We start from the raw sequence: 24791 nt of genomic DNA on the forward strand, positions 1-24791 counted from the left end.
TGGAATTACTAACAGCCCACAGGGGCACAGAAATGACTATAAAATTAACTGTCCTTCAAAATGTGGTTGTGGCTCCTAACCACTACTGCAAAATTCAAGATGCACAGAAGGTGCGCAGGCATACTGCCAATCACCACAAATCGCTGCAGTTCGTGCAACAAATGTGGTCTTCCTGCTAAACAAAAGGGTATCAAAAGATCACTTCATATGTGGTGACAAAAATCTTTGTATCTGCCATGAGATGGGCTTTAACTCAAGAAGGAAAGCCCACCAGATTACTGCTTGGGTTGCTGCGATGGACTGGTTCAGACCTTCCAACTCACGCGGTACCACAGTGTGTCGCACAATATTGGGTTTCTTCACACAGTCAAGCAGTGAAGAGCAGATATCACGCAGTGAGCTCCAGGTGAGCTGCAACACTTTGCACTGTGTTCACATCTCTTACCATCTCGACTTTGGAGGAAGTGCAAACCCGATAACCCTCACGAGTGTTTAAACCTATGCGGACAACAGCAGCAGTGGCCCTAAGTGCTTCTTATGGACTGCTCAGCAGAAAGCCCCTCCCCACACAGTATGTTTTTGTGAAGTTGGTAGGGTAGGTCTGCTGTTTTACCAGCTTTACGCGGTGCTTGTCCGTTGCGCTGCCCACCTTCCTGCGATGTGCGTATCACCGCAACGCCATTTAATGCGGAGTTTGAGCGCCCCTGGGTTGCCAAAAAGGGCGTTGTCACTTCCTGTGGACCACATTTCATGCTAGCACATAATTATGAATTCAGTCCTCGATCATGCGCGTCTTTATGTAAAGTGCAGCCAGTTTGAGGTTGTTGCCACCTTCGCAGCTGACATTGTGTTTGGTGTTCATTTATTCAGGGTGTGTTAAGGTCATAATTTATCCACTACCATCACATACATGTCATAACTGTAGAAACTGCTACATACATCTGGGTGAGACTGAATTTTATACAGATGCTGTGTTGCACGTGCTGCATTCGACTGTTTCTAATCTGAATATACACCTATAAAAACTGTCAGAATTTTGCGGATGTTCTAGATGTATTTGGCTGAAAATACAATGTTGGAAAGAACAGTCAAGGCAATGAATTAACGGTGCTTTATTTGCTGTAAATAACGTGATCGATCCAAATTCCAACCCACATTTCGTTCTTTTCAGGGAACGCCATCCGTCACTGCAATGAAGAGAAAGGCTGGCTCCCTCCGGAGCTCTTCAACTGCACCACAAATGCCTTCGTCTACCTCAAAACAATGGTATGGAAGATTCGTGTTTTCTGCTGCAGAACTGACTGGTGCCTGCTTTCTGGGACAGGGTGGGCAATGCCTTGTAATCAAATGCTTTGTTGTATATGCCATTCACAGCCAAAGCCACCAAGCATTTCCAAATCTGGCAGTACACCCCTTAACTTACTAGCAATTGCCCTTTATACGGCACTGGTGCTCCGCTACTAGAGCATTCTGGTACTTGTAGTGTTGTTCAGTCTAAATGGTTTGATTCTGAAAAAGTTGACTTGAAGAGAATATGCACACACAGCCATTGGGACACAGTATTTTCCGGTCACGTGTGCAGCCAACTACTGCTCAGAAAGTACTTTAATACTTTATATGCCTATTTCATGTTCTTTGACAATCATCAGAGAAAGCTCTTTCCTGGGCGAGGGTGGCAGTGCGTTGACCCTTTAATTCATTTCTATTGAAAACCCCACAATGTTGAGCTTACAGATTTTGTCAGCACACGCTTTATTTAACCTGTTGTCACTTCAAAATTTCTCTGACGCAGCTGCTCAACTCCCAAAACTTTCAAGTACTTTTTTTTTTAAATAATAGTGATTTAAATGTACTTTTATCTGTCACTTTCATTGCACTACCCAAATTCAAGGTACCTTCACCCACCTGGTCAGATATCACTAGATGTAAAGGAAACACAACCGACCACTGCTACCTATAATGAGCACATCTTTAGTTGCACAAACTACTCATGACAACTCTTGCTTCACGTGTGTGAATTTTATAGTAATAATAATCTGTCAAACCATGCTCCTCTGCGTCAGATCTGGATGCTGCACAATATTTAATTTGACCAATCACGCGGGATTACAAGGCAATGCTCCTTCATATCGCTTTGTTACTGACATAGTTATTACATGGCAGCAATGATCCCACGTGTGTGCCTGTAAATCAATTTGATTGTTGAATCTTGATGGTGTAGGTGCTGAATACAATCTACTGGATATCGCTTGAAAAGAATGTTTTGACCAAAATATCGAGGACCAAATTTGATACCACTAAGAATAGATTTTCAATGCCTTAACTGCGCCTATGTGTACCTTGACAATATATAGATCTTCAAGGTACACAGATGTGGAGTTAAGAATAGTAAATCTATACTTGCCCATATGCATTGACATCCTGAATTTTTTGGTCCTCGGTATGGTGGTCACGTTATTCTTGCAGCTCGATATTCAGCACACAGTATTCCGGACTACAACCAATCCTGAGGGTTATCCCTTTAGTAGAAGACACAAACCAATGGGACTGCTCAGATTTAAGCTGCTATCCTGACTGCTGCAGCTAGGGGCTACCACACATAAAAGTACCAATCTAAACATTCTTGTTTCAGTACCTCTGAAGAATTACTTATTTTTGTTCACCACAGTCTGAGATCATTAACCCATAACTCCTCTGAACCATGTAGACTGGTGTATGTTTACACTGTGTCATTGCCTTGTTTTAGTTGGTGCCAGTGGGCTGCCAGAGAGGAGAATAGTTTAAGTTACGCTCAAATATTCTTCTATGTGCTTGTAAGCATAGTACATCATTGCTGATGGCTGGTATGTTAGGTGGAGGTGACATTCCTTGTCTGACTATGTCTGCTAGGGGTTAGACAATATAAGAACATCATTGATAAATACACAAAATTGAGGGTTTTTTCTCACCCATTCAGTACATGCAGACACTATCAGTAGCTAAATTTCAAAATGTAAAAGGGTTTACATACAACATCTACAATTTGTGATTTGAATACATTTTATGTAATTATGTACATATATTCAACAGTATTTTAAATTTTAGCAGTATTGTAGTTCTTTGCGAGGAAAAAGTTAAATGACATTGACTTATAATCTTCACCTATGCAGAAACAAGTTGCTTATTATACAACTGGCCATTTGCCCTTCACATAGCTTCTGAATTGCTTCTATCCATGTAATGTGCCCTCTCCGATGCCAACTTTGTACCAGGTTTCAGACAAGGCTGCTGGTTTTCTGGGGATACATGCATTAAATCAGAATCTCGAAGCCCAGTCCCTTCATGTGTTACCTTTCCGTGTCCATACAGAATGAGAAACTGCATCGCAATGAAACCACGCTTAATGGCGAGAAGTCCATTCAGATTGCCAGAGAGCTGCAAAACGCCACCAATTACACCAAGCCATTCTATGGGAACGACGTAAGGACCGGGTACCAGATGCTCATCCGAGTCCTTCAGTTTGAGAGCCAGCAACAGGGCTTCGACCTCGCGGCCACAAGGGATGTCGATTTCAATGAGGTGAGTTTCTCTTAAGGTTTGCATTTCATCCTTCGCAACTTAATGTAGTTGAATGGAAAGAAATTCAGTTTTTTAAATAGAGAAAATGTCAATCATATTTTTCTTTGCAATCCATCAGAATAGATAAGACAGAAGCAAAACAAGGTAAAAGTTTGCCTCTCTGAAAAGCTTCTCCTGCTGGAAGGACCAACTAAACAAGGACAGGGAGCCCATACTGAAATTACCTTTAGTTAACGTTGTACAAGGGACTCAGCACAACATACATGCTTTAACAAGCATTTGCAATGCATTAGGTCTCGCATTTTCAAGAGTTTAAGCTATTGGCATTGTAACTGACAATGCCTTTTATTCATCTGTTTAGAAATGTTGCACATAAATAAAAGGCATTGTTATTTACAATGGCAATATCTTCAACTCTCAATCTCGGAGAGGTAGTGGGGGCGGGCAAGTTGGAGGGGTGAGAGGGTGTTGGGCACGGCATTCAGTACTCAATAAAAATAAAGAAAGAAAGATGGCAGCTGGTATAGTTAAAGCGGACCGCCATGTCAAAGGAAAGGAGCGCGGCCACTATATATTGCAGGAAGAACTGTAGTAAGAGATTTGAGGCCATAGTCATCTTGGAATCAGGACAAGATTAATTCAAAAGGGGCTTGCATCACAAAGCACCCATGTACTCAATAAGTGTTGGCTCACAGAAGATTAAAAGAAAAAGCGTCCTACTGAATACATCTAAAATCTAAAAGGCCCTCCCAAGCTGTCACTATGACTTACAGTCTACCAGATTCCACCTTCATAAAATCCAGACAAAACATCCTCCCACTCTGGGATTTGAAACTCATGGTTGAAGCCATTGTAATTTCAACCTTTCTTAGTGGCCGCCCCCCAAAAAACTCATCCCCATTAACATGTGTTTTTCATGCTGCTTCTCTTTCAATGTACGGAACATAGGTGCATACTGCCTACATCCAACCTCAAAACTTCACTAGTGCTACAAAAATAATTAGCAAAAAAACCACAAATATATTGAAAACAAAATAGAACTTAATGGACGTTCTTTTCAGGTCGGTGAGAAATATAATTGATCTCACATTTTTGAGCAGTGAAAACGTTACACTTCGACCAACTTCCAGAGATTGCTGGAGAATGACAAGCTTGGAGGTACAGAGGTATATGTACAACGTGAAACTCAAATCTCTGTACACGTTGGTGACAGTAAAACAAATCGCACAAAGAACATAGAAAATATAGCGAAGCAAGATGGAGATCCCAAAACGATGCTGCTAGCCACTGATAGCCCCACTAGTTTAAGGCTCACATGTATGCTGAATGTGTTTCCTGTAATTAACCCCCCAGAGTGCTGGCAGCGAGGAGCAGTAAAATGAGCAGGAGGCTGTAATGAAAACCACATGTTCGGGCTACAGGTCGCCCGTCCCAAAACAGCAGCACCCCTAGAGACTAGAGCACGTTATTGTGGGCAAAAACTTCGGGCCAGTCCCATTCACTAGTCGGGCCTTTCAATTGAACAGCAATTACTACCGACAGCCGGCAATGCAATATGTGTAGGTCCTGCAAGCTGGTATAGACCATGTACACAGTGCACGAGTGAACCCCGTACAGCTCCCGGCATCCTTTATCCTCCTGAAGTACGTGGGGGGAGGGGGCGTGAGAGTGGGGTCACACTGCAGCTAAGACTGGGTTTGTTTTCTTTAGGCTGAAGGTTTTAAACGCCCCAAAGTTGCTCTGCACGACTAGGTGATGCAGTTCACCGTCTGCTGAGCCCTGCCCGCTGTTGGGGCCGGAGGCGACAACACGGATACCTACAAGCCTCCGCTAGGCTCGGGCTAAAAGGAATCGACGCCCCCTTAGTAGCAAGCAGTGAAGTCCAAGTAGACAGTAGCGCTTTTGAAAAGCACAGCGCTCTTGAAAAATGTAAACCAAAGTTAAAGTACACAATACAAAAACGCAAGCCTACTAATGCATCCTTTTAAAATTCGCCTCTCAACCTAGGGCCTCGAAATGCATACAAAAAATGTAAACGAAAGTTAACGTGAACAATACAAAAATGCATGAAATAGTAAAAGAGTTAACTTGAACAATAGAAAAACGCATGCAATAGTAAAAGAAACAAGCAGGAAGTGGGATAAGGGAGGGGGTAGGGCACGTCACGCCCTCTAAGGGGAGAGAGGCACGCAGGCTGGCAAATGGTGTGCACTTTCGCGGCCGCTTTGCTGTCCTCAGTGGCCGCGCGGCTCACTGAGGATATCAAAGCGGCGGCGAAAGTGATCAGGCAGGCTGCCAAATGGTGCGCGCGCACATGCACTGTATTTGGAGGCCTGAAAAGCACTAGTTTGCACTTCCAGATCCCCCGTTTACAAAAGCTCTCGCGAGAGCAGCGCTAAAGCGCTGGCTCAGGCGAGACCTAAAAAGCGCATTAATTCAGAATGAAATATGTCTGCGGTTACCAAATTCGATAAATGGACTCAGGAGACTTGTTCTAATCATGGTGAGTATGTCCCGGGAGATAATAAAGAAAAAAATCAATTACCCTAAAAACCTTAAACCTATAAAATTGAATTACAAGAGCACTTTGTGAGGTCCCAAGGATAGTGCTGGAGTGCAGGCTCTCAATGTAATTTGTTTAGGATTCTCTCCAGGGCATCAGAGTCAAATCCAGAAGAGCCAAGCAATTCAGGAACAACCAGGGGAGTCAATTACAGGCAGTTCCAATCTAAGTTAACCAACGCGTGCCCCAGCAATGATTATTGTACTTGAATACCCCCTGGATGACTCACACACTGGATGGTCCCAGCCAGGACAGATCAACAGTACATTCAGGTTTCTTCCTCTACCGGCCTATAGACTCTTCAGCAACCTGGAACACTAATGTGTTCTCGTTTTCTGGACAGCCCTCGTTTTTTCAATAAACGCCATGTTCTCCACATCACTGGCTCAGAAAGAGGTGCATCGGAGTCAATGGTATTATATTTTCATCTAGCCTAGGAAGGAGAATACTATCATATCTTGGAATGAACTAGGAAAGAAAGGCGGGAACTAGGAAAGAAAGGCAGGCAGAGGAGAATGACGTAATCAAAGCGCAAAAGCCAAATTACAGGGATGCGTCACTGTGTTGGTATACTCCTTATACAAGTACTGGTGGAAGTGCCTTCAGCAAATGTCCTCAGGATGTTACCCCAGAGAATGTCTTAGAATAGACTCCTACGATCAGGGCTGGTTAAGGGAGAAAGCTATATGAGCAAGCTGCCTACTGCGGAGCCACCAGGAAGGGGGTACCTGATAGACGAAAGACACAAATGTGTCTGCGTTTTTGGTACCACAATGTCCCTTTTCCTATTGGACTCCAAGTGCCAGGACCAGCCACGCCTGCAGTTCACCTACTTTCCATCTCGGGAGAGACCAGGCAAATATATTGTTATATCATCGTGGATGCCACCTGGCAGTAGCCCGCGTAGCAACAGTATCCATGCCCTGCTTTTGTTATTCCTTGTGGCAGTGTTCTGAAGACAGTGGCAGGGCCTGAAAGCAGACTGGATCCTGTGTTCCCCTTCGTCAAACCTGTGATGACACGTGACCAGGGGGGTGTATCACTCCATTTTATGCTACCCCGGGGCTTTAACGAATTGCTGTTAATGATCTTTGCGCAAGGTGACAGATGGACGGTCATATTCCAAAAGCATTAAATGCCAACAAAATTGACCTCCTCTTTAACCACATCCATTTATTTTAATGGAGCTAGGGCACAGAGAGCGGGCAACCTTTCGGCACAGGAAAGGCATGCACAAAGGAATAGGTGCTGTGAGGCTCGAGCTCTGATTGCTGTGTGCTCCGTGTATTTCCAAGTCGAAGACTTTGGGTGGTGGTGTTCTCTGCACGGGTATTAGGTTTCCGGTGACCTCCTTTCAATGAATATTTTCTGTGTTCGTGAAATGGAGTTTAAAGGAGGCAGGTTTATACCTGAAGGCAGCGCTAGCCTTTCCCATGCTAGGCAGACGGCGAGCTGGTGCAAAATGCAACAAGCCGACTAGTTTATTAAATGCCTACAGGTGTGAGCGATAAAACATTTATAGAGACTGTTTGCACTGCAATGTCTGCAGGAGGAGGGAATATGATCAGGGTGGAGCTCAGTAACAGGCAGGAACTAAAAGGGAATCGACTAAACATCGTCTAAGATCCCAGCTTTATTGTAGGGATTATTATATAGTTAATTAAAGGCTTCTGAATTAACATGTGGCAAGTTCAAAACCATACTTTCCATTTCTTGAATAAAAAATCAACTAAACTCTTGGAATGTGGAACTCTAAATTGATTTTACTAAGAGCTATATTCAAGATAATGAGTGGAATGCTTCACGAAAAGCCTTATCCGATTCCCGGTGGAGCTGTCCTATGCAGCTATAGAGGAGTTTGGCCCTGGTTCACCCCCTCGGCCGTCGCCTATCCAGCCGGACATCTGACATTGTTTTCCTCGCCTCCCCTTTATGTTTCCTTCCCTCTTTCTTTCTCCTATGTCTATTCTTGGAATCTGTAACTGAAGTCATCATGTAATCTGTAACTTGCTGATCATCATGTAAAGCGCTCTGATACCTCCGGGTCTAGCCAGCGCTATATAAAACTTTGCAAATAAATAAAAGTGAAGCCATTTAATGGAAGCACATTTTGTAGTAAACAATTGAGTCTTGAGAAAATGTTGAAGCACTCCTCTCCAGACTGCATCAATTAAAACACAAAAGAATAGTTTTGATATGCTTACACTAGCCAACAATCAAATAAAGATTCAGTTTCAAGGCATTGTGCTCACTTCATGTGGTGCTTGGAGGTGCAGTGGAGAGCTTCACAAAGGTACTACACACTACGTACGGTCTAGATGCCAAATCTTGGCTTCCAGAAACATCTGACAGGCTATGGCCAAGCAGATTGGTGGTAGATCTTTGACACAGTAGTTGCAACAATATGAAACTGCAAACCCTTCCATCCCAGAATCAGATTAGACTGCAGAGATTCTGCAGATGGCAGGTGATGTGTTTGTCCCCCACCGACTCTAGCCTGTAAATGGCCTGAGACTCTGAAGAAAGGTTATGTGAATTGTCCTCAGTCCTGCCTTACTTGGAAATGCATTGAAAGAGATGCAAGGTCCCACATGTGCTCTCTAACTCACTAATCCATTACATAAATAAAAAGGTGTACTTCAGGGAACATATTTGTTGATATAAATGCAGAAGCCATTCCTTGACGTCCTTCCTTTAGACCCTATCACTACAAAGTTTGAGAGTTGATAGTAGGCGTGTGTTTTCTTTCTGAAAATGGAAAAATGGCTCCCCCTAGCCTGCCCTTTCACCCTCTTGGCATGCTTCTCATTATAAACAAGCCAGTCTGAAAAATATATTTGTCTATTGATGTTCCGCAGTGCATCTTTCTAGTCATCTAGCCGGTTTTGTGCATAGTTGTCGAAACTTCTGAAATGCTTGCACCGCATTATAGCATTCCCACTGTTACTCTTACTTCCAGCAGTTCTGAAATGTTACTTCATAGCAGATCACCATAGAGTTTCTTTCTGTCTATGGAGCATTGCAACAGCTGGGAGCACGTCTGCCCACATGCTTACAAGGCCTGGGTATGTGCAACAGTTTCAGAAGATGAGTGGCAAGTATCCACCCTTCATAGTGAAGCCAGACTCCCTGTTATTTTTTCTCTCTCTTAATCTTTCAAGCTCTTCCTTTTGAGAGCTTTGCTTTCACTGACTTAATGTGTCAGAATGACACAGTACCTGGGAGCTGGGCACAAAAGCCTTAGTGTCAGGTCTTTGCCCCACAGTAAATCTGCAAAGGTATACATATTTTCCAATGATGTATCACTGGTAACATGCAGGAGCTGGGCACTGAACAAACAAACCTGCTGTGATGACATATGTGGGTAGCTGATAACAGGTGCCAAGTTGAACCAATTTCAAAAGTCATTGAGCTGCATCGACCTGGTTTAAAGCATATAAAACAAATGTAGTCAAAGTCAAAAAGTCTTTCTTATGCAAGAGCTATTGGCTTTTCCTAAGTCTTTCGGCCATGATTACGGCTGGTGAGGGTGGGCAACACAGACAACAGAGGCTGTGGGGGGGGGGGAAGGGGGGGCAATGCTCAACGAAAACAGGAGGAGGAACGGTCCATCATGTGCTGGAAAATAGGGCAATTCTAATTTCTCCCATAAGTCTTAATTGGAAAGAGTTAAACGTGGATCAAAGTTCAATAGTTTTTACTAGCGCCTAGATATTATTTTCATGCAATGACTACATAGTCCATTTTTTATCAAAAATACATTGAGAGTGTGAAACAGGCTTTTTCTATGTGAATTGTGAGAATGTGCCATTTTAAACAGATATGGTAGCTATACTTCTCCGCCAGCGAACAAAACCACTTGCCTGTGCATGGTTCACTTACAATGTTTCAGTAACCATCACTTGCTAACGTTCAGTGCTAAGATGGTAGACTAATCCCATGTTACTAGGGCTACACCCTGAATGACAGAGGGGTTACAGTTTTCAAACCATGCACCGGTCTCACGGGCAACAGAGTTAAGACTCAAAGCACAAATCTAGAATAGGTCCAATCAAAGTGAAAGTTCTAGTGAATGGGCTTAGCAGGAAAGATTTGCTACAATCACCATTACTGTATTGTGGCCTATCACATGCATATCAGAACTTATTTCAAGATGTGCAGGCGGTAAAACACTGGCCCAGCACAACATTTGGACTCTAAACTACACATGGTTTTTATGCACAGTTTAATTACAACCAAAACATCTTTTGCAAGGTGATCTTAAAATTTCCGACATGAATAACTTAATCCTGCGTGCTTTCTGACGCGTGCCATGTTTTTTAGCCACTAATTTGGGTTCACGTTAAAACTTGTACTGGTTTTGGTTCTTTTGCCTATTGCAGGAGGTGCATTGATGTGGTCTGCACATCCCATAATCACAGAAGCATCCATCAAGTATTCATTCACTTCGAGGGACTTCCTCAGGTGTGGATGCTCTGTCTTTTTTTGGAGTGAAAAGATCTATTTCACCCTACACGTTTTTTTTTTCTAAGAACCAGCAGACTATCTTTCGAAGAGTGGCCATGCATTCAGTTTATAATCTCTCATGCCTTGTGTGTCCTTTTGTGCTTTAAGATTGCTGAACGGGCTACATGCTGCATCTTGTGTAGTTTTAGAAATTAACTATATTCACCCTTTCAATCAGTGAATCTATGTGAACCCCTATGGAATTCAAAAGTAATTTGTCCGCATAGAAAATGAGTCCTATTACAAGTCGGCCTTTGCACACTCCGATCTCATTTTTCTTCCATTGTCTGAAGATTAGCGAGCAAGCTGCTGAGATCTTTCAGCACCTGGCAAAGATAACCTGCTTAGGCATCTACTGTTGCAGATGCGAGGGTTGTATCCCAGCAAATCCATGTTCTGGGTCCTTTGCCAAGGTTGATAATGACAAACTCACCCGGATCAGTCGCAGGTAATCCATCCGGGTGCTGATTAAAAGGTGTTCGCTCTTTGATAAAGTTGGGAGAAGAACATGCCTGAAAGATTGGTGCACTTAGTGAATGATATGTGCTGGATGCATTTTTCCCTCATCTTGTCTGAAGTTGCTTGACACTAGTTCTATCAAGGGCCTGATTATAAGTGTTTCTGGACTCCGCTTCAGTACTCGCATATCCTGAAGTACTGATATCACAGTGATCAATACTTCTGGGATGCAGAAATACCGGGCCATAATCAATCAATCAGCATTTATAAAGTGCAACACTATCACCTCTAGGGGTATCTGGGCGCTGTGTTTCTGTCGAAGAGCCAGGTCTTGAGTCTCTTTTTGTAGTCTGCCAGCGAGTGGGCCTTTCGAAGCTGGAGGGCAAGGTCGTTTCAGGTCTTGGCAGAAGAGGTGTGGTGCCACGGCCAGGGCGACTGACACTGGAATCTGAGGATCACGGTTCGATCCCCGGCAGCAGATTAGCCCAGGACCATGTGACTCTGTGCAATAGCTTGCTTAATCTTCCCGATGGGCCCCAGCGCCTAGAGACCCTTACGGGTGAATGTTCGCGCTTTACAAATGTGGATAATAATGTAGGAGAAGGAGCAGCCTACAGCTGCGACGGGTCCAGGGAGTGTGTGCAAGGGCGTGTGAAGAGGAGCGCATGCGTCTGGGGGGTTGGTGGAAGTTCAGTCGATTGTTGATGTAGGCAGGTCCAATTTTGTATCATAAATATGGGATTACCTCCGTTCACCCACACCTTTCGTCACTCGTTTAGGTGGAATGTCAGAGTTAAAAATAAAATGCAAGTGAGGGCTATCCTACACTTTTTTGGTTTTCAATATCGACAAGCTAATCGAACTGTCTGTCGAACTTCTAATTACTCGGTGCTCATAATGGTGGTCTGAGTTTCTGCACTCAGAATGGGACCTAAGCTTCTAATGCTGACCATGCAGCTGTCCCTCTTTTCTCCCCTTAACCTCTGCAGAACATTATCCTAGCAGGCAGCGCAATTCTGGACCTTGAAAACAAGGACCACTGGGAGCACATCCAGCGAACAGAAGGCGGCACAGCCCATCTGCTTAAACACTACGAGGAGTATGCCAATAACATGGCGCGAAACATGAGGAGCACTTACATGAAGCCTTTCGTAATTGTCGCCCCCAACATGAGTAAGTATCTTTGTAAGGAGATTGAGGCTTGTGAGAAATATTCATAAACTATTACCATTTCACCCGAACTCCTATAAAAAATATTACATCTACTCTTAAACGGATTGAGCAAAACATCACTGCACATTAATTAGTGGCATGCCACATGTTCATTAGTGACATCAAGTGTGTGTAGGTGTTACACAGGTTGTGATAACACAATCTGCAGTGTGGTTGAATTGAGCAGTCCATGGGAAGAGCATTGTATGTATTGTTAGTACATTTGTCCCCCTTTGAGGAAAATGTGTAAACATTTGGGCAAATAATTGGCCTCTGCTTTTTTTGTGAATTGGAGTCAGTCTGTCCAGCGTTTTTTCATAAATTTCCCAAAAAGTGAGGTAAATATCCTAGATTGATAGTTGAACGTCTGCAGACCTCAAACTTGAATCTAAATTCAGAATTCACTTGGCTGTATAGAGCTGGTCATTTTGCTCAATCCACAACATCCAGGGTGTTCAAACCTAGGGAAAAGATTGTGGGAAACATTGTGGAGGCTAGAGAGAACTGAACGATTCTCAGAGGGGTAGACAATGTCCATTTGGCCCTCGAAAATATAACTAACTTTAACCATATCAGCAAATGCAACACCTAGTCCACAAACCAATATTCAAATGCTTTGAATGCCTGAAGTGATTGGGTTAGATGAATTATTTCCCATCACTCCCCTGACCTTATTGTAAACTGGGCACTGGGTATGTAGATGGTAATGTCATTGATTTTCACATTTGGGATGGCAATCACAAGACCTCTTCAACTAATGTGTTCTCGTAGACTTTATATGTAGGTCACGTCTGTCAAACTGCCCACTGGTTTGGAGAGCTCAGAGAGTAAGTTATTTTGCAACAGTGGACATTTCCTGTTATGGAAAAGGTTCTGTATAGAAAAGTTAAACCAAGAGATGGTGGTCTAGAAAATAAATTACCTTATCTGTTTTTTTTTTTTTTACATTTTAGACATTCCTTATCTTAGTGCTGTTTTTTAAATATTTTGTGCATTACTGAATGTAAACCTCTGAAATAATTTAAATACAACATTCTTTTGAAACAGTTATTGCTGTTGACATCTTCAACAAGTCCAATTTTTCTGGAGCCAAGGTACCAAGGTTTGATGAGATTAATGAAGATTACCCCAAGGACTTGGAATCATCCGTTTTGTTTCCTGACACTTTATTCAGACCATCTGATGGAAAAGGTAAAACAAACAAGCAGACTTGTTGTCCAGATATTTATGTAATCACTTAAGAATGATCAAAAATATATTTTACTTTTAGATCTTTTGTAGTGAATCTTTGTTGACCTGTGGCTGCCACTATGCCTTTATGAGCTCTAATTGTCTTCAGTCTTTTAATGAAATTTGAGAGGCAGATTTTAATCCATGTGGTGGCAATTTTAGCCCTCACTTTGGGCAACTGGTCGTTGACCTGGCTTTTGCTGGTCCCGTACTTAGGCCTCCCTTCTCTATTCATTCATCTGTGATCTATTTCTGTCTCTATTTCTCAGTCTGGTTGTTTCCTTCATCTACTGTTAAATTGTGTTTTCTATGTTGTAGAAGTATTTCTGTGGTATGTCATGTGTAGTTTGGATTCTGTCATACCCTCTCCAGTATTCCAGCAATGGTGTTCCCATCGCCATTCTTCATACATTCACTCATGCACCCTTTGATTTCAAACTGCCCCTTTCAGCCCTTATTGTGCTTTAAATCTGAAGCTTTAAACCTATTTTTCTTCTTTCTTTTCTCTCTGAATAGGAATTCTTTTGCATACTAGATGGGTTTGATCCTCGCTGAGAGGCTTGACCGTAAGGTTTTATTTATTTATAACAAGCCTGTATAGAAACGGAGGGAAGATCTGTGTAGTTAGTTTATAAAACATCTATTTATAATAGATTGTGGTTAAGTGCAAAATAAATTAAGCAAGTGACCCAGTATCTTTCTGTTTGGAAGGTGGTTCATTAGATCTATCAAATGAGGTAAAACCGCTTGGCAAATTTGATTTTAAGAGTTGGAAAGGTCCTGATTTTTGCAGGGGTGTTGTTCCAGAACATGGGTGTTAAGATGGTGTAATTAACACTTTTGGTTACTGGAAAAGGTCTTATGTGACTTGGTGTGAGGTTTCTTGATGGTTTAATTCCATGTACATTTCTAAAATTATCTGCAACTATGGTATTCCAGTTGAAGTCACTTGAGTATGTGTTCTGAAATTTTGAAACATGGTATGAGAAATGCTGTTTTCCTTCAATTGTACATCAATGTTTTTGGGACTAATCAATCTAAAACCAAACTGACTGAGCAAAAGAGGCTTCTGGATGCTTGCCTAATGCCTACAACTCTGATGATTTGGATGGATGGTCTAGAAGACCTACTTTTAAAATATGCCTCCTCTGAGTCGTCCCTTCCAACATATGTAGGATAGGACATACAGCCATGTTCCATTTAAAGAGCTTCAGAGTGATACTTGATTGTACCCTGTTGTTGGAATCTCTGTTAACTTGGGATTTTCAGTTCATAAATACTGCTGTGGTAAAATACAGTTCCTAAGAGAATGGGAATTGTCTCTTGCCCTACACATTTCCAATCCTCTACAGGATCCTTTACATTTCCCATTTAAGGATCTGAAATGCCTTGTGTATGGAAGAATGTTCTTGCCATACATTTGCAGTGCTGCAGCTCATCCACTACAGGTTGCATACTTGGTTATTTTGTCTGACGATCCAGATTGAGACACCTTTAATAAGTCCAACTGAAAAGAATATGGCACTTTGGAATGATTTGGATGTGTTTGATGCCACCAAGAGTGGTGGATGTGACCACTAGAGTGAGCTTTACAATACAAAGCCCCTTCTGCATCATTTTCCAGATTACAGAAAAAATTTATGTTTGCCCATGTCATGTTGGCTCAGCAGAGTTGGAAAAACATTTGTGAACTACGAACGACATGAGAGTTTGGTTCTTACATTCCTCATCACTTGCTCTTGAATGAATGGTTGATATAATTTCAGAAGATCATGAACAGAAGCCTATTCAATTTAGCCTGCAGTGTGTGCTCTCCAACACTTGACCAAGCAATTAATTGCCTGGGAGTTTCATATCTGTTTAAAGAGATGGTGATGAAGTAAGAATGGAAGATCCAAGACCAGATCCGCACATTCTTTAGTTATCTTTGTTGGCTTCATCAACTAATTTTGTTTAAAAAGTTCCCTCCAGTTTGCAACTACTCATGCTCTGACTTTTATATGATCCATAGGTCTGGTGTGGTGAGATATTGTTCTCAATCAGGGGTAAATTAGTTCATTAGCTATCTGCCAGTGAAATTGAGTAAATAAAATCACCACCCCATGGCATTCCAAATGGTTCATTTACATTCCAGTGGAAATGCACACTGCCATGCTTTACTGCAGTGTAGCTGTAGAATTGATTTGAAGACCTAACTTTCACTTTAAAGTTATGGTGTAATAGGACACTCAGTCGGTTTATTGTGAACATCACAAGTGTGTATATTCGCACCATGGAGCCATTACTAAAAAGGTCTTTTCTTGTCACCCTGAAAAACTTTTCCTTCATTTTGGGTTATCTACATATTAACATGGGAAATCATTAGCAAGGTCTGATCAGATAAGGCAGGGAGAAAAGTAGTCATTTCTGAAAAATGTTATCCAGTGGCAAACATTTACCAGACGTCCAAACAAAAACTTTCCATTCTGCGAGGGCTCCCATGAGCCAGTTCCACTGTTGCAGTTTAGGCACTAAGTTTAAATATAACAATTTATGTGAGGTGCGTAACTGTCAGTTGAGGAGCTTTAAAATGTTTGATAAATTCTGATGAGAATGCTTATTTCTGTGCTGAGAGGACCTGATCGAACGAATCGGGCCTCTGCTTCCAGTTCTGCTGCAGTATAAAATAGACTTGGAAGACACACTTCCTCATTTCAAACTAGAAGGAAGGTTAATATTTATTGATCCACAGTAGAACTATTCCCTCCCTACATGTTCTGCTGTTGGTAAAACATTACTTAAACTCTTTTCTTTCCAAGTAAAGATGAATTTAGTCTAATCTATTGTAAGTGATGGCAGGTTTTGTCTCTTCACTCTGTGACCCTCGTTACAGACTGCCTAGTGCAATATTTATTGCATCTGATAAAATGTGATTGTTTTGTTGGAATTTATCGGGCGCGCGAAATACCCCTCCAATTACAATTTTTTCCCGATAATGGAGAATAACATGTGGATCCATGATCTGCATGTCCCAGTGTTTCCCAAGTAATTTCTCACTGATAAATAGCAGCAGGTTAGACTTGCTGAAAGTTTTCTTAAAGTATGTGATTTTTATTACAATGCTCCTAATTCCGATAGAAGCGGTAACAGGAGTTGCCAAACACATTGCAACGTAACAGCCAGTGAGTGCCTATATGTATTGTTTAGCGGCGTAGTGACCTGCCCTACGATCTTACTCCTGCAATTCAAAGCATGAATTGGAGGCAGATTGCTTCATAGACAATTGGATATTTTAAAGTTTTGATATTTCATTTGCTGAGGGATGTAAATATTTTCTAGCGGGACTGCTATCTGTGCTAACCCTAGCTTAGATAGACGAGACAGGAAGTTAGAATAAGGTGCCTTTGTTAGAAGGAAAGAACATTGAAATATATAAACAGGCTAAGTGGTTAGAATTCTGGATAGGGTTTAATGACATTTGTTAACCTTCTACACATTGAGACTGTTCCATTTTTGGAACACAAGTAAAGTGCACTGTCCTTATATGATTGAAAACGTTCATGAAATGGGCAGAGGAAGAGAAAGGACCTTAAGAGACATGGGCACCATATTAGTGAATAGGGTGCGGTGCCCAGAAGATAATGACTAGGATAATCAGCGGAGAAGACTAACTAGGTTAGTGCAAATATTCTGAACTTTCAGTCTGAAGATTCTTGTTTGATGACTGCTTTGCTACACAGAAATTTACATTTCACGAAAATGTAATCCTCAATGCTGAATCTAAAGATATCTGCCTAACATACATCGAAGCACAGCGGCTCCCAGGGATGAATCAACAAATTCATTTGCTGGAAGTCTGCCAGGCACTTAGTACATTTCTCTTTCACATCAACCCGCATGGGTGCACCTGGGGGTGGAAGGCTCTGTCCCTTGCATACCATTTGGCAACCCTGGCATGGCCCATGCTGCCCGTTGTATTCAGTATGTTTTAGGGAGCATCAGTTGATGAAAGTAAATTTGTTTTTCAAAACCCTGTTCACTTTGTATAGCTTCCAATTGTTCACCTTCCTTAGCGATTCAGCAGCAAATGAGTGACTGGGGCTAGGGGTCAACCCTGTGATGTGGTCAGAGCTTAAAGAGTGAGTGATGTCACATTCAGTACTCTGGCGTTAGTGAATTGACACATGTTATTGCAGAGGGCACTCACCTAAACCTGCCACCTAAACCTGAACACAGGGTAAAGCACTTTACTTCTGACGGTGCCAGCAGCCCACATCTAGGCGCTTGTGGCCTGAAGTGGCTTTGTAAGTGCTTTATAATTCATTCGACTATAAAGCAAATATGGTAGACAGTTTGACTGGTTATTAACTGACAGCTTATTGACTACAAAACGTTCACTTTTCTATTTGTGTTTCAAACCATGGCCTTCATAGAACTGACAAAACACATTTAAGGTGTATTTGTAGTACATCTATTCCCCTCGAAGTGTCTCTTAGTGCAATAGAGAGAAAATGGATGTTGTATTGGGTAACTGACTGTCTTTTCTGTATTCCAAGAAATACTACATTTGAGCCTCATAAGCCCCATTGTGAGCTGCACTATTAGCCTGGCATAATCTTTATACCCTCTCTGTTGATCTTTGATTTGTGTCCTTACAAATTTCAAGTGAAATGACTTAATCTAAGACATGGTTGGTGGCGGTTTTCAAAAATGAGTGTTAAAAGTTTCTGCCGACTGCTTCTCCTGATGAAGCAAGATATAACCTTTAGACTGCTGTTCCGACACATCAAAATCGGGGTTTAAAGCTTTGAAAAATGTTTTCATGAATTAGTGGATTTAAAACTAGAGTATAGCTCATCAGTCTCTTTCAAGTATGTGGCTTTTGGTGTTTTATGTTTACTCTGGAAAGCGCACTACTGGAATGGCAATCTTTTCTGTATTTTTTGCAGTGATGTTGGCAACAGCAAAACCTTCCCGTTCAAAACGATCCGCTCGCTCTGCTAGAAGCTTGGGTGGTGCCTTTGCTAGGAGGAGAAAAAGACAGCCAGATGTGCCTAGTCAGTCCGCAGTTGCCATGGTGATTGTTTACAGATCCCTGGGCCAGCTGTTACCAGAGCACTATGATCCTGACCGAAGGAGTTTGAGGTATGGCTCGTTGCATTACTAATTCCCAAGGTTTTCAGAACCCCGATTAATAACTAATGTGTATTAAATTGACAATGTCCGACATGTAGTCACAAATTCAAAATGAAATGGTTTGCATTAAAAACCATTTATATATTTTTTTTTTATTTTAACTTTTTCTAAATTGTTAAACACCACATGTCTGCGGTTTCTAAGCACTGTAAAAAACATATGTTAATATTAGCTTTTTTATGGTACTCCATGTGCCCACCTAGGAAGGATGGAAGGCTATGTCTGCCTTGCTTGGATTTGAAACTCTTGACCTCCGGAACTCCGCTTTTGTCGGCAGTGAGCATTTAGCTCACTGAGCCGTACTGCTTGGTATTCATTTGGAAGGATTGCTCCCTACGTATTATCCTTGTGAATGTAATATTCTTCTAAGGAGTCATGTGTGGTCCTTTACGGTCACATATGGGCATTTGAAAGTTTTTATGACAGATTCAATAATTGCACAACTAGATCTCTATGGAAAGGGGTTGGGTGTTGGTCACCAAACTCAGTTATATGTGGAGCTGTTTCTCGTGCAACAGATGCAGGCAGTTCAATGGTGTTTGGGTTGAGATTGACGAGGGGTTTAAGAGTGTTCTAGTCCAGAGGGCTCAACACACTGAGGGCGGTGCATGCTTATTATTTTTGAACATATAGAGTCGTAAATATGGCCAGATTTAATATTTCTGATGATTTTCCACTATGGGGACTTTTTCTTCAGGTAGGGTGAGCCATTTTCCAGAATCCTAGTGCATGCTGAGCCTGCTTCCCCTATCTCTTCCTGGATTCAGCTCCCATTTGAAGGTCCGACATGCCTTATCTCTTCAGACAGTCTGTTTTAGCTCAGGATTGTATGGGAATGGTACCTTACCAGTAGATCAGGGTGATGAAATGCATCAAATCTTAAATGATGTGTGCATTAAACAAATCAAACTGATGATCAACTGTTTTATGATGTCACAACAATTTGCATTTGCCAGATAAATGGACATAAGTAGAGAAGAGAGGAAATGAACCCAGATGTGACAATAGCTAGATTTTATTTAGCTGTGTCATACTTTTCATATAACCTTAGGTCCATGGTGTTAATCCTCTCCATTCTAGTACTTAATCATAATATCTAGAATCATTCACGCATAATATAGAATTTTGCTTATTTTTGTCTTTGCTCTTATTCTTGCTGTCCTCAGACTACCGAATCGACCCATTATTAACACTCCGATTGTGAGCACCACGATTCACAGTGAAGGAGAACCAATGCCAAGTCAACTGGAAAAGCCAATTACTTTGGAATATGCAATGCTGGAAACAGAGGAGAGGACTAAACCAGTGTGTGTCTTCTGGAACCACTCCATCGCGTAAGTTATATTATATTATATGATATGTATTGTGGAAAGTCGTATTTTGGTCTAACAACTCCCTGAGAAGTTTTAATATCAGTGGTGTTGCTCACACAGGAAGAAGATTGCACACCTGTTGAATTGAAAAGTGTGCAATAGATCCTTCTGTCCTCTACCCTCCAGATGTTCAAGCATCTATACTATATTAAATTAATATATACACCATTAAATGTAAGATTGAAGCTTTGTAGTGATGAGTTTGCAAGCAGTTCAAACCAGAGATAACTCTCTATTATGGCCTGGTTCAAAAAGCCCAAGTTAACATTTTTAGAATGTTTTCCCACAGAATGCTTTGTTTGCGGGTGGAGAGATATGTAACTTTTTAGGAATTCACCAAGAGCTGAGGTATAGTTCAGAAAACCTGTGACTTTCATAATTTCCCCTGAGTGCTACAATGCTTTAAATTTATTCATATAGAGTTTTGAAAGTAGGGATGGGGAATTCAATATCCAGAAATTAAAACAAATGTGCATTAGCACAAGAATATTTTATTCCACAAAAGGAAAGAATGTCTCTCTGCAGAGAGCAAAAGACACACAATTGATGGACGGAATGCAGAACAAATCAAAACATTTACCCCAGTCAAGAGATCTGGGTTAAATCCATCATTCTTTTGCTCACCATGCCACCCCGGTTTAGACCTGGCCATATGTAAATCAGTCTTGACCCTGTGCCTAGTGGGAACAGTCCAGCCTGAACTGCCAAGCCAGGTCCTCCCTGGACTGGAAACAAGCATCCTAGGACCGGTTTCGGGGTTTCACCCCTCTTCAGCCAGGATAGCTTGATTCCAGTGGCACAGTGAGCCCAGGACTCACGTCTGGGCAAACCCATGCTCTCCATGCCACTGGAATCAAGCTATCCTGGCTGATGAGGGCTGAAAGCCTGAAACCGGTCTTAGGATGCTTGTTTCCAGTCCAGGGAGGACCTGGCCTGGCAATTCGGGCTGGACTGTTCCCATTGGGAACAGGTTTAAGACTGATTTACATATGGCTTGGGTACAGATTGGAATGGCATGGTGAGCAAAGAAACGATGGATTTAGGCCCAGATCTCTGTACTGGGGGGAATGTATGACATTGTTCTGCATTCTGTCCATCAATTGTTCTTTTTCCAATTGTTATTTTTGCATTTGTCTCTGCAGAGAGAACACTTTCCCTAGATCTCCATCAAAAATAGTCCTATTCTTGATCCACTTCCCCCGAAAGGTATTTGCTGTGGCTTGTGACAAGAGGAAATTTGTGTGTATTTTCAAGATGAGAAAAAATACCAGTATGCGCAAGCTCGTGAACTTGGAAGTTTGTGGGTGCCCTCTTAAGCATGATGACCCACCTAAATGCCCACAATCTCACCCCTACATGTGAACTTGTGAATGCGAGAATCGTGTGATTCTGGAATATTTTCCACATTAGTAAGTGAACGTAGCAGCGTCCCAATAATCTTATTCAATTAATCAAGACGTGCTTTTTTTTTTTTACCACTTAGATTCTGTCCCTTAGTCCTTAATCATATGGCAAAGCATTCAGGACTAGTGTTTTAGACTGTTTAATGAATTTCTGTCAAGTGTGTCAATATCTTTTGAAAACTGTGATGGCCATATCAGAACATGGTCGGCTGGTTGGTAAGCTAACAATAAGGTATAGAGAGAAATTACTACTTTGCCTCCACTTGTTATACTACTTTTGTCAATGCCAGAAAAGTTAAATAAAATTCTTAAGCAGAATCGTTTTTTGAGAACAGAGTTTTATTCAGCTGAATGACCTGGGAGCTCCAGGCAGATGTCTGACAAACTCAAATCACAGGTGTAGTTATACCTGCGTCCAGCAATGGAAAGTTACAGAGCAGTTCACTTCTCAGGCAGGACAAACAGATGTGCATTCATTATATGTGCAACTCCTTCCTGGTACATTGATTACATTTGTTAATCAGTACACTCTTCCCACTGCAGATGCAACCTTGAGAAGCTCTTGCAAATGCCAACACCTCATATCTCACTCCCTAGTCTCCCCATGCCACCTGGAGCATAGCTCTGCAGAACATCATTAATTATTAGTCACTGAACGTTGAGTGTGTATTAGTGCTGTAGTAATGCGCTTAATGACTAGGGCAAGAGGCAATCGGTTTAATGTTTGCGTTTAAGGCCTAGGCACCTATACTTTTTCCTAGCTTAACTGCTGCATCTACTTCTTTTGCAAGATAATTGTATTGGCTGCTTATATGGAGTGTGTTATCCACCATTATGCCCTATCTCTGCGTTTCTCCAACTGACCCATACGTTGCTCACATTTGTTTGACCCACAGCACACAGTTTAATATTTAATTTAATATCACACCATTTGTTGAGTCTAGCATTCCACTCTTGTCTGATGTTTTGGGAGTTTTGATCTCATCTTGGCTGGGCTCATCAAAGGCTAAAGTTTATTCCATCCTTTGTTAGATGTTTACACCAAGATGCATGTTTGTGCATAGGCTGGTACAAGGCATGCATACTGTGTAGTCACTATCTGTGGATATTTTTAAGCAGTCTCATTGGTTTGATAATTACATTTTAGCAATAAATGCAGGCACATGAGCACATGTAAGACTAACACTAACAAGAACATTCTTCTCATCAGTCATCAGAGGAAGGGGAAAGTAAAGGACTTTGAATAAGGGATCATGTGAAACTGTTTTGTCAGAACTCGTGAATAATTGTAGGGAAGTCTATATTACCTGATTGGATTCTGAAATGGTCATCTCTGGCTCACTTTTCTTTCTTTCTTCAACAGGATCGGAGGAACAGGGGGCTGGTCTTCGAAAGGATGCGAGCTGGTGTCTCGAAACGAGACTCACATAACCTGCCAGTGCAACCACATGACCAGTTTTGCTGTGCTGATGGACATCTCAAAGCGAGAGGTTAGTTATCAGTGGGAAATAATGCACTCTGATGCTTCTGACCATATCTGTAGCAAAGCAAGGCCCTGATCTGCACAAAAGATAGCAGGAATATTTGTAAAGCACTTGGGCATACTTTCATATGGTGCAGGTTAGCAGACTTGTGAGTTTAGCCTTCGACTCCTCCAAGTTCAGGGCATGTCACTATAATATTATGGAAGTCCGGCATGGGGTGGGTAATGCAAGTCCCTCATCTTAAAGGCAAGGGTTTCCGAACGGAGATGACTATCCAGTATACACAGATTTGGCCATTCATAGCCCAAGCATGAAAGTAGGCTTTTAGATTTTTGATGAAAGCATCATTTGTAAAGAATTATCTTCCCTCATGGACCTCCCGATTAATAGCAAGTTTTATTTTATTTTATTCTTTGGTAACTTTGGTACCCCTTAGATTACAATATATGTCCACCAATGCAAGAATGCTGTGAGCTCAGATTTCATTAATTTACATTGCTGTGATTGGTCTCATCCTAAAAGCCCTTGTCAAGTGATTCAGAAAAAATAGCTCTCAAATGTTGTGTGTGATGCAAAAAAAACATACTTGGGTGATTTCCGATAGGACCTTGACATATTTGAGACAGCTAACTGAAAGTACAGTGGTTGAAATGGCAAACATGCAAGATCTGACTCTGAATGAAAATATAAACCAACATATATATGTGCGTGTACTGCTTGCCAGTTTATCTGCATTTTAGGCTCGCAAATGTACTACAAAGCTTAGAAAGCACATTAACTTACACATATAAATTACTTAAAATCCTCACCGTTATATTGTGTTCATCTGTGACCACAGCCAAACTTAAAGGCAGTAGTAAAAGTGCCCTTCAAGAGAGCCATTTGTACTTTTTCACATGATGAGCTTGTCCATTGAAAGGTAATTTGCAAAGTTCCATCAATATATGTTGTTTCTGCTTCTAAGCAATGATTCACTGGCCTTCTTTGCCTGTTAGTCGGACATGCAGGGCATAGTTCACAAACATAAGTTACACTTTTGAGAAAGTTTACTACGTTTTGCTAATTCATATATATATATATTTTTTTAAATAGCAAGTTCAGCACCGCACATGGCCAATGGCTGTTACTGCAACACCCTCCCATTAAAATTAATAGAGGGAATTAAAGTAGAACCTCAAAGGCAATAATGCTCAATTAAATTAACATATTTAAAATCGGTATAAATATAAAATACAACAATTTAATGTTAAAAATATATAACGAAACTAAAAACGTATTATTTTATTATAAAATATTGTAATAACCTATTTAAGATAAACATTAGAATAACAATATTTTTTATTAGAATATAACTGAATTAATTCTATTCAACACTTTTAGCAATCATTAATGCATATTGTTTTCCTTTATGTGGGAGGTTGTTTTTATTCACAATTCAGAAACATAATTTAAATTATTATTTCTATTAATTAAATAGATATTTCAAAATTACATTAATAATGCAGCATCATTTGTATTTTTTTACGTTTAAAATAAATATATAACATTTATTTAACATAAAATTATTTTTATATTTTCAAGTCAAATATATTTTTTTAATTTTCCCTATACCTTACCACAGGCAGACTCCACATTCAGGGCGGAGATATCTTCATGGTAAAATATAGGGAAAAAAAGATTTAACTAAAAAAAGTATGAAGAATAACAGAACTGGCAGGGAAAAAAAAACACGCCACGTTTAGAAAGGTGGTAAATAGCAATACTACACTAATATTAAAGGCAGGTTAATTCTTAGTGTTACCACTGTAGCGGCCATCTCACAACTTGT

General features: G+C 41.1%; 1 protein-coding gene across 2 annotated transcripts in view; it reads left to right on the forward strand.

Annotated features, from left to right (window-relative positions):
- Positions 1 to 24791, forward strand: part of CELSR1 (cadherin EGF LAG seven-pass G-type receptor 1) — a 457515-nt gene that overhangs the window by 360352 nt on the left and 72372 nt on the right. For both annotated transcript variants that reach the window (XM_085654077.1, XM_085654076.1), the window contains exons 17-23: positions 1172 to 1266; positions 3349 to 3558; positions 12076 to 12259; positions 13346 to 13489; positions 18457 to 18652; positions 19870 to 20037; positions 22843 to 22969. In XM_085654077.1, coding sequence (XP_085510203.1) covers positions 1172 to 1266; positions 3349 to 3558; positions 12076 to 12259; positions 13346 to 13489; positions 18457 to 18652; positions 19870 to 20037; positions 22843 to 22969 — 1124 coding nt within the window. The remainder of the gene's footprint in view (positions 1 to 1171; positions 1267 to 3348; positions 3559 to 12075; positions 12260 to 13345; positions 13490 to 18456; positions 18653 to 19869; positions 20038 to 22842; positions 22970 to 24791) is intronic.

This window comes from Triturus cristatus, chromosome 4_1 (assembly GCF_964204655.1).
Source record: "Triturus cristatus chromosome 4_1, aTriCri1.1, whole genome shotgun sequence".
Lineage (NCBI taxonomy): Eukaryota > Metazoa > Chordata > Amphibia > Caudata > Salamandridae > Triturus > Triturus cristatus.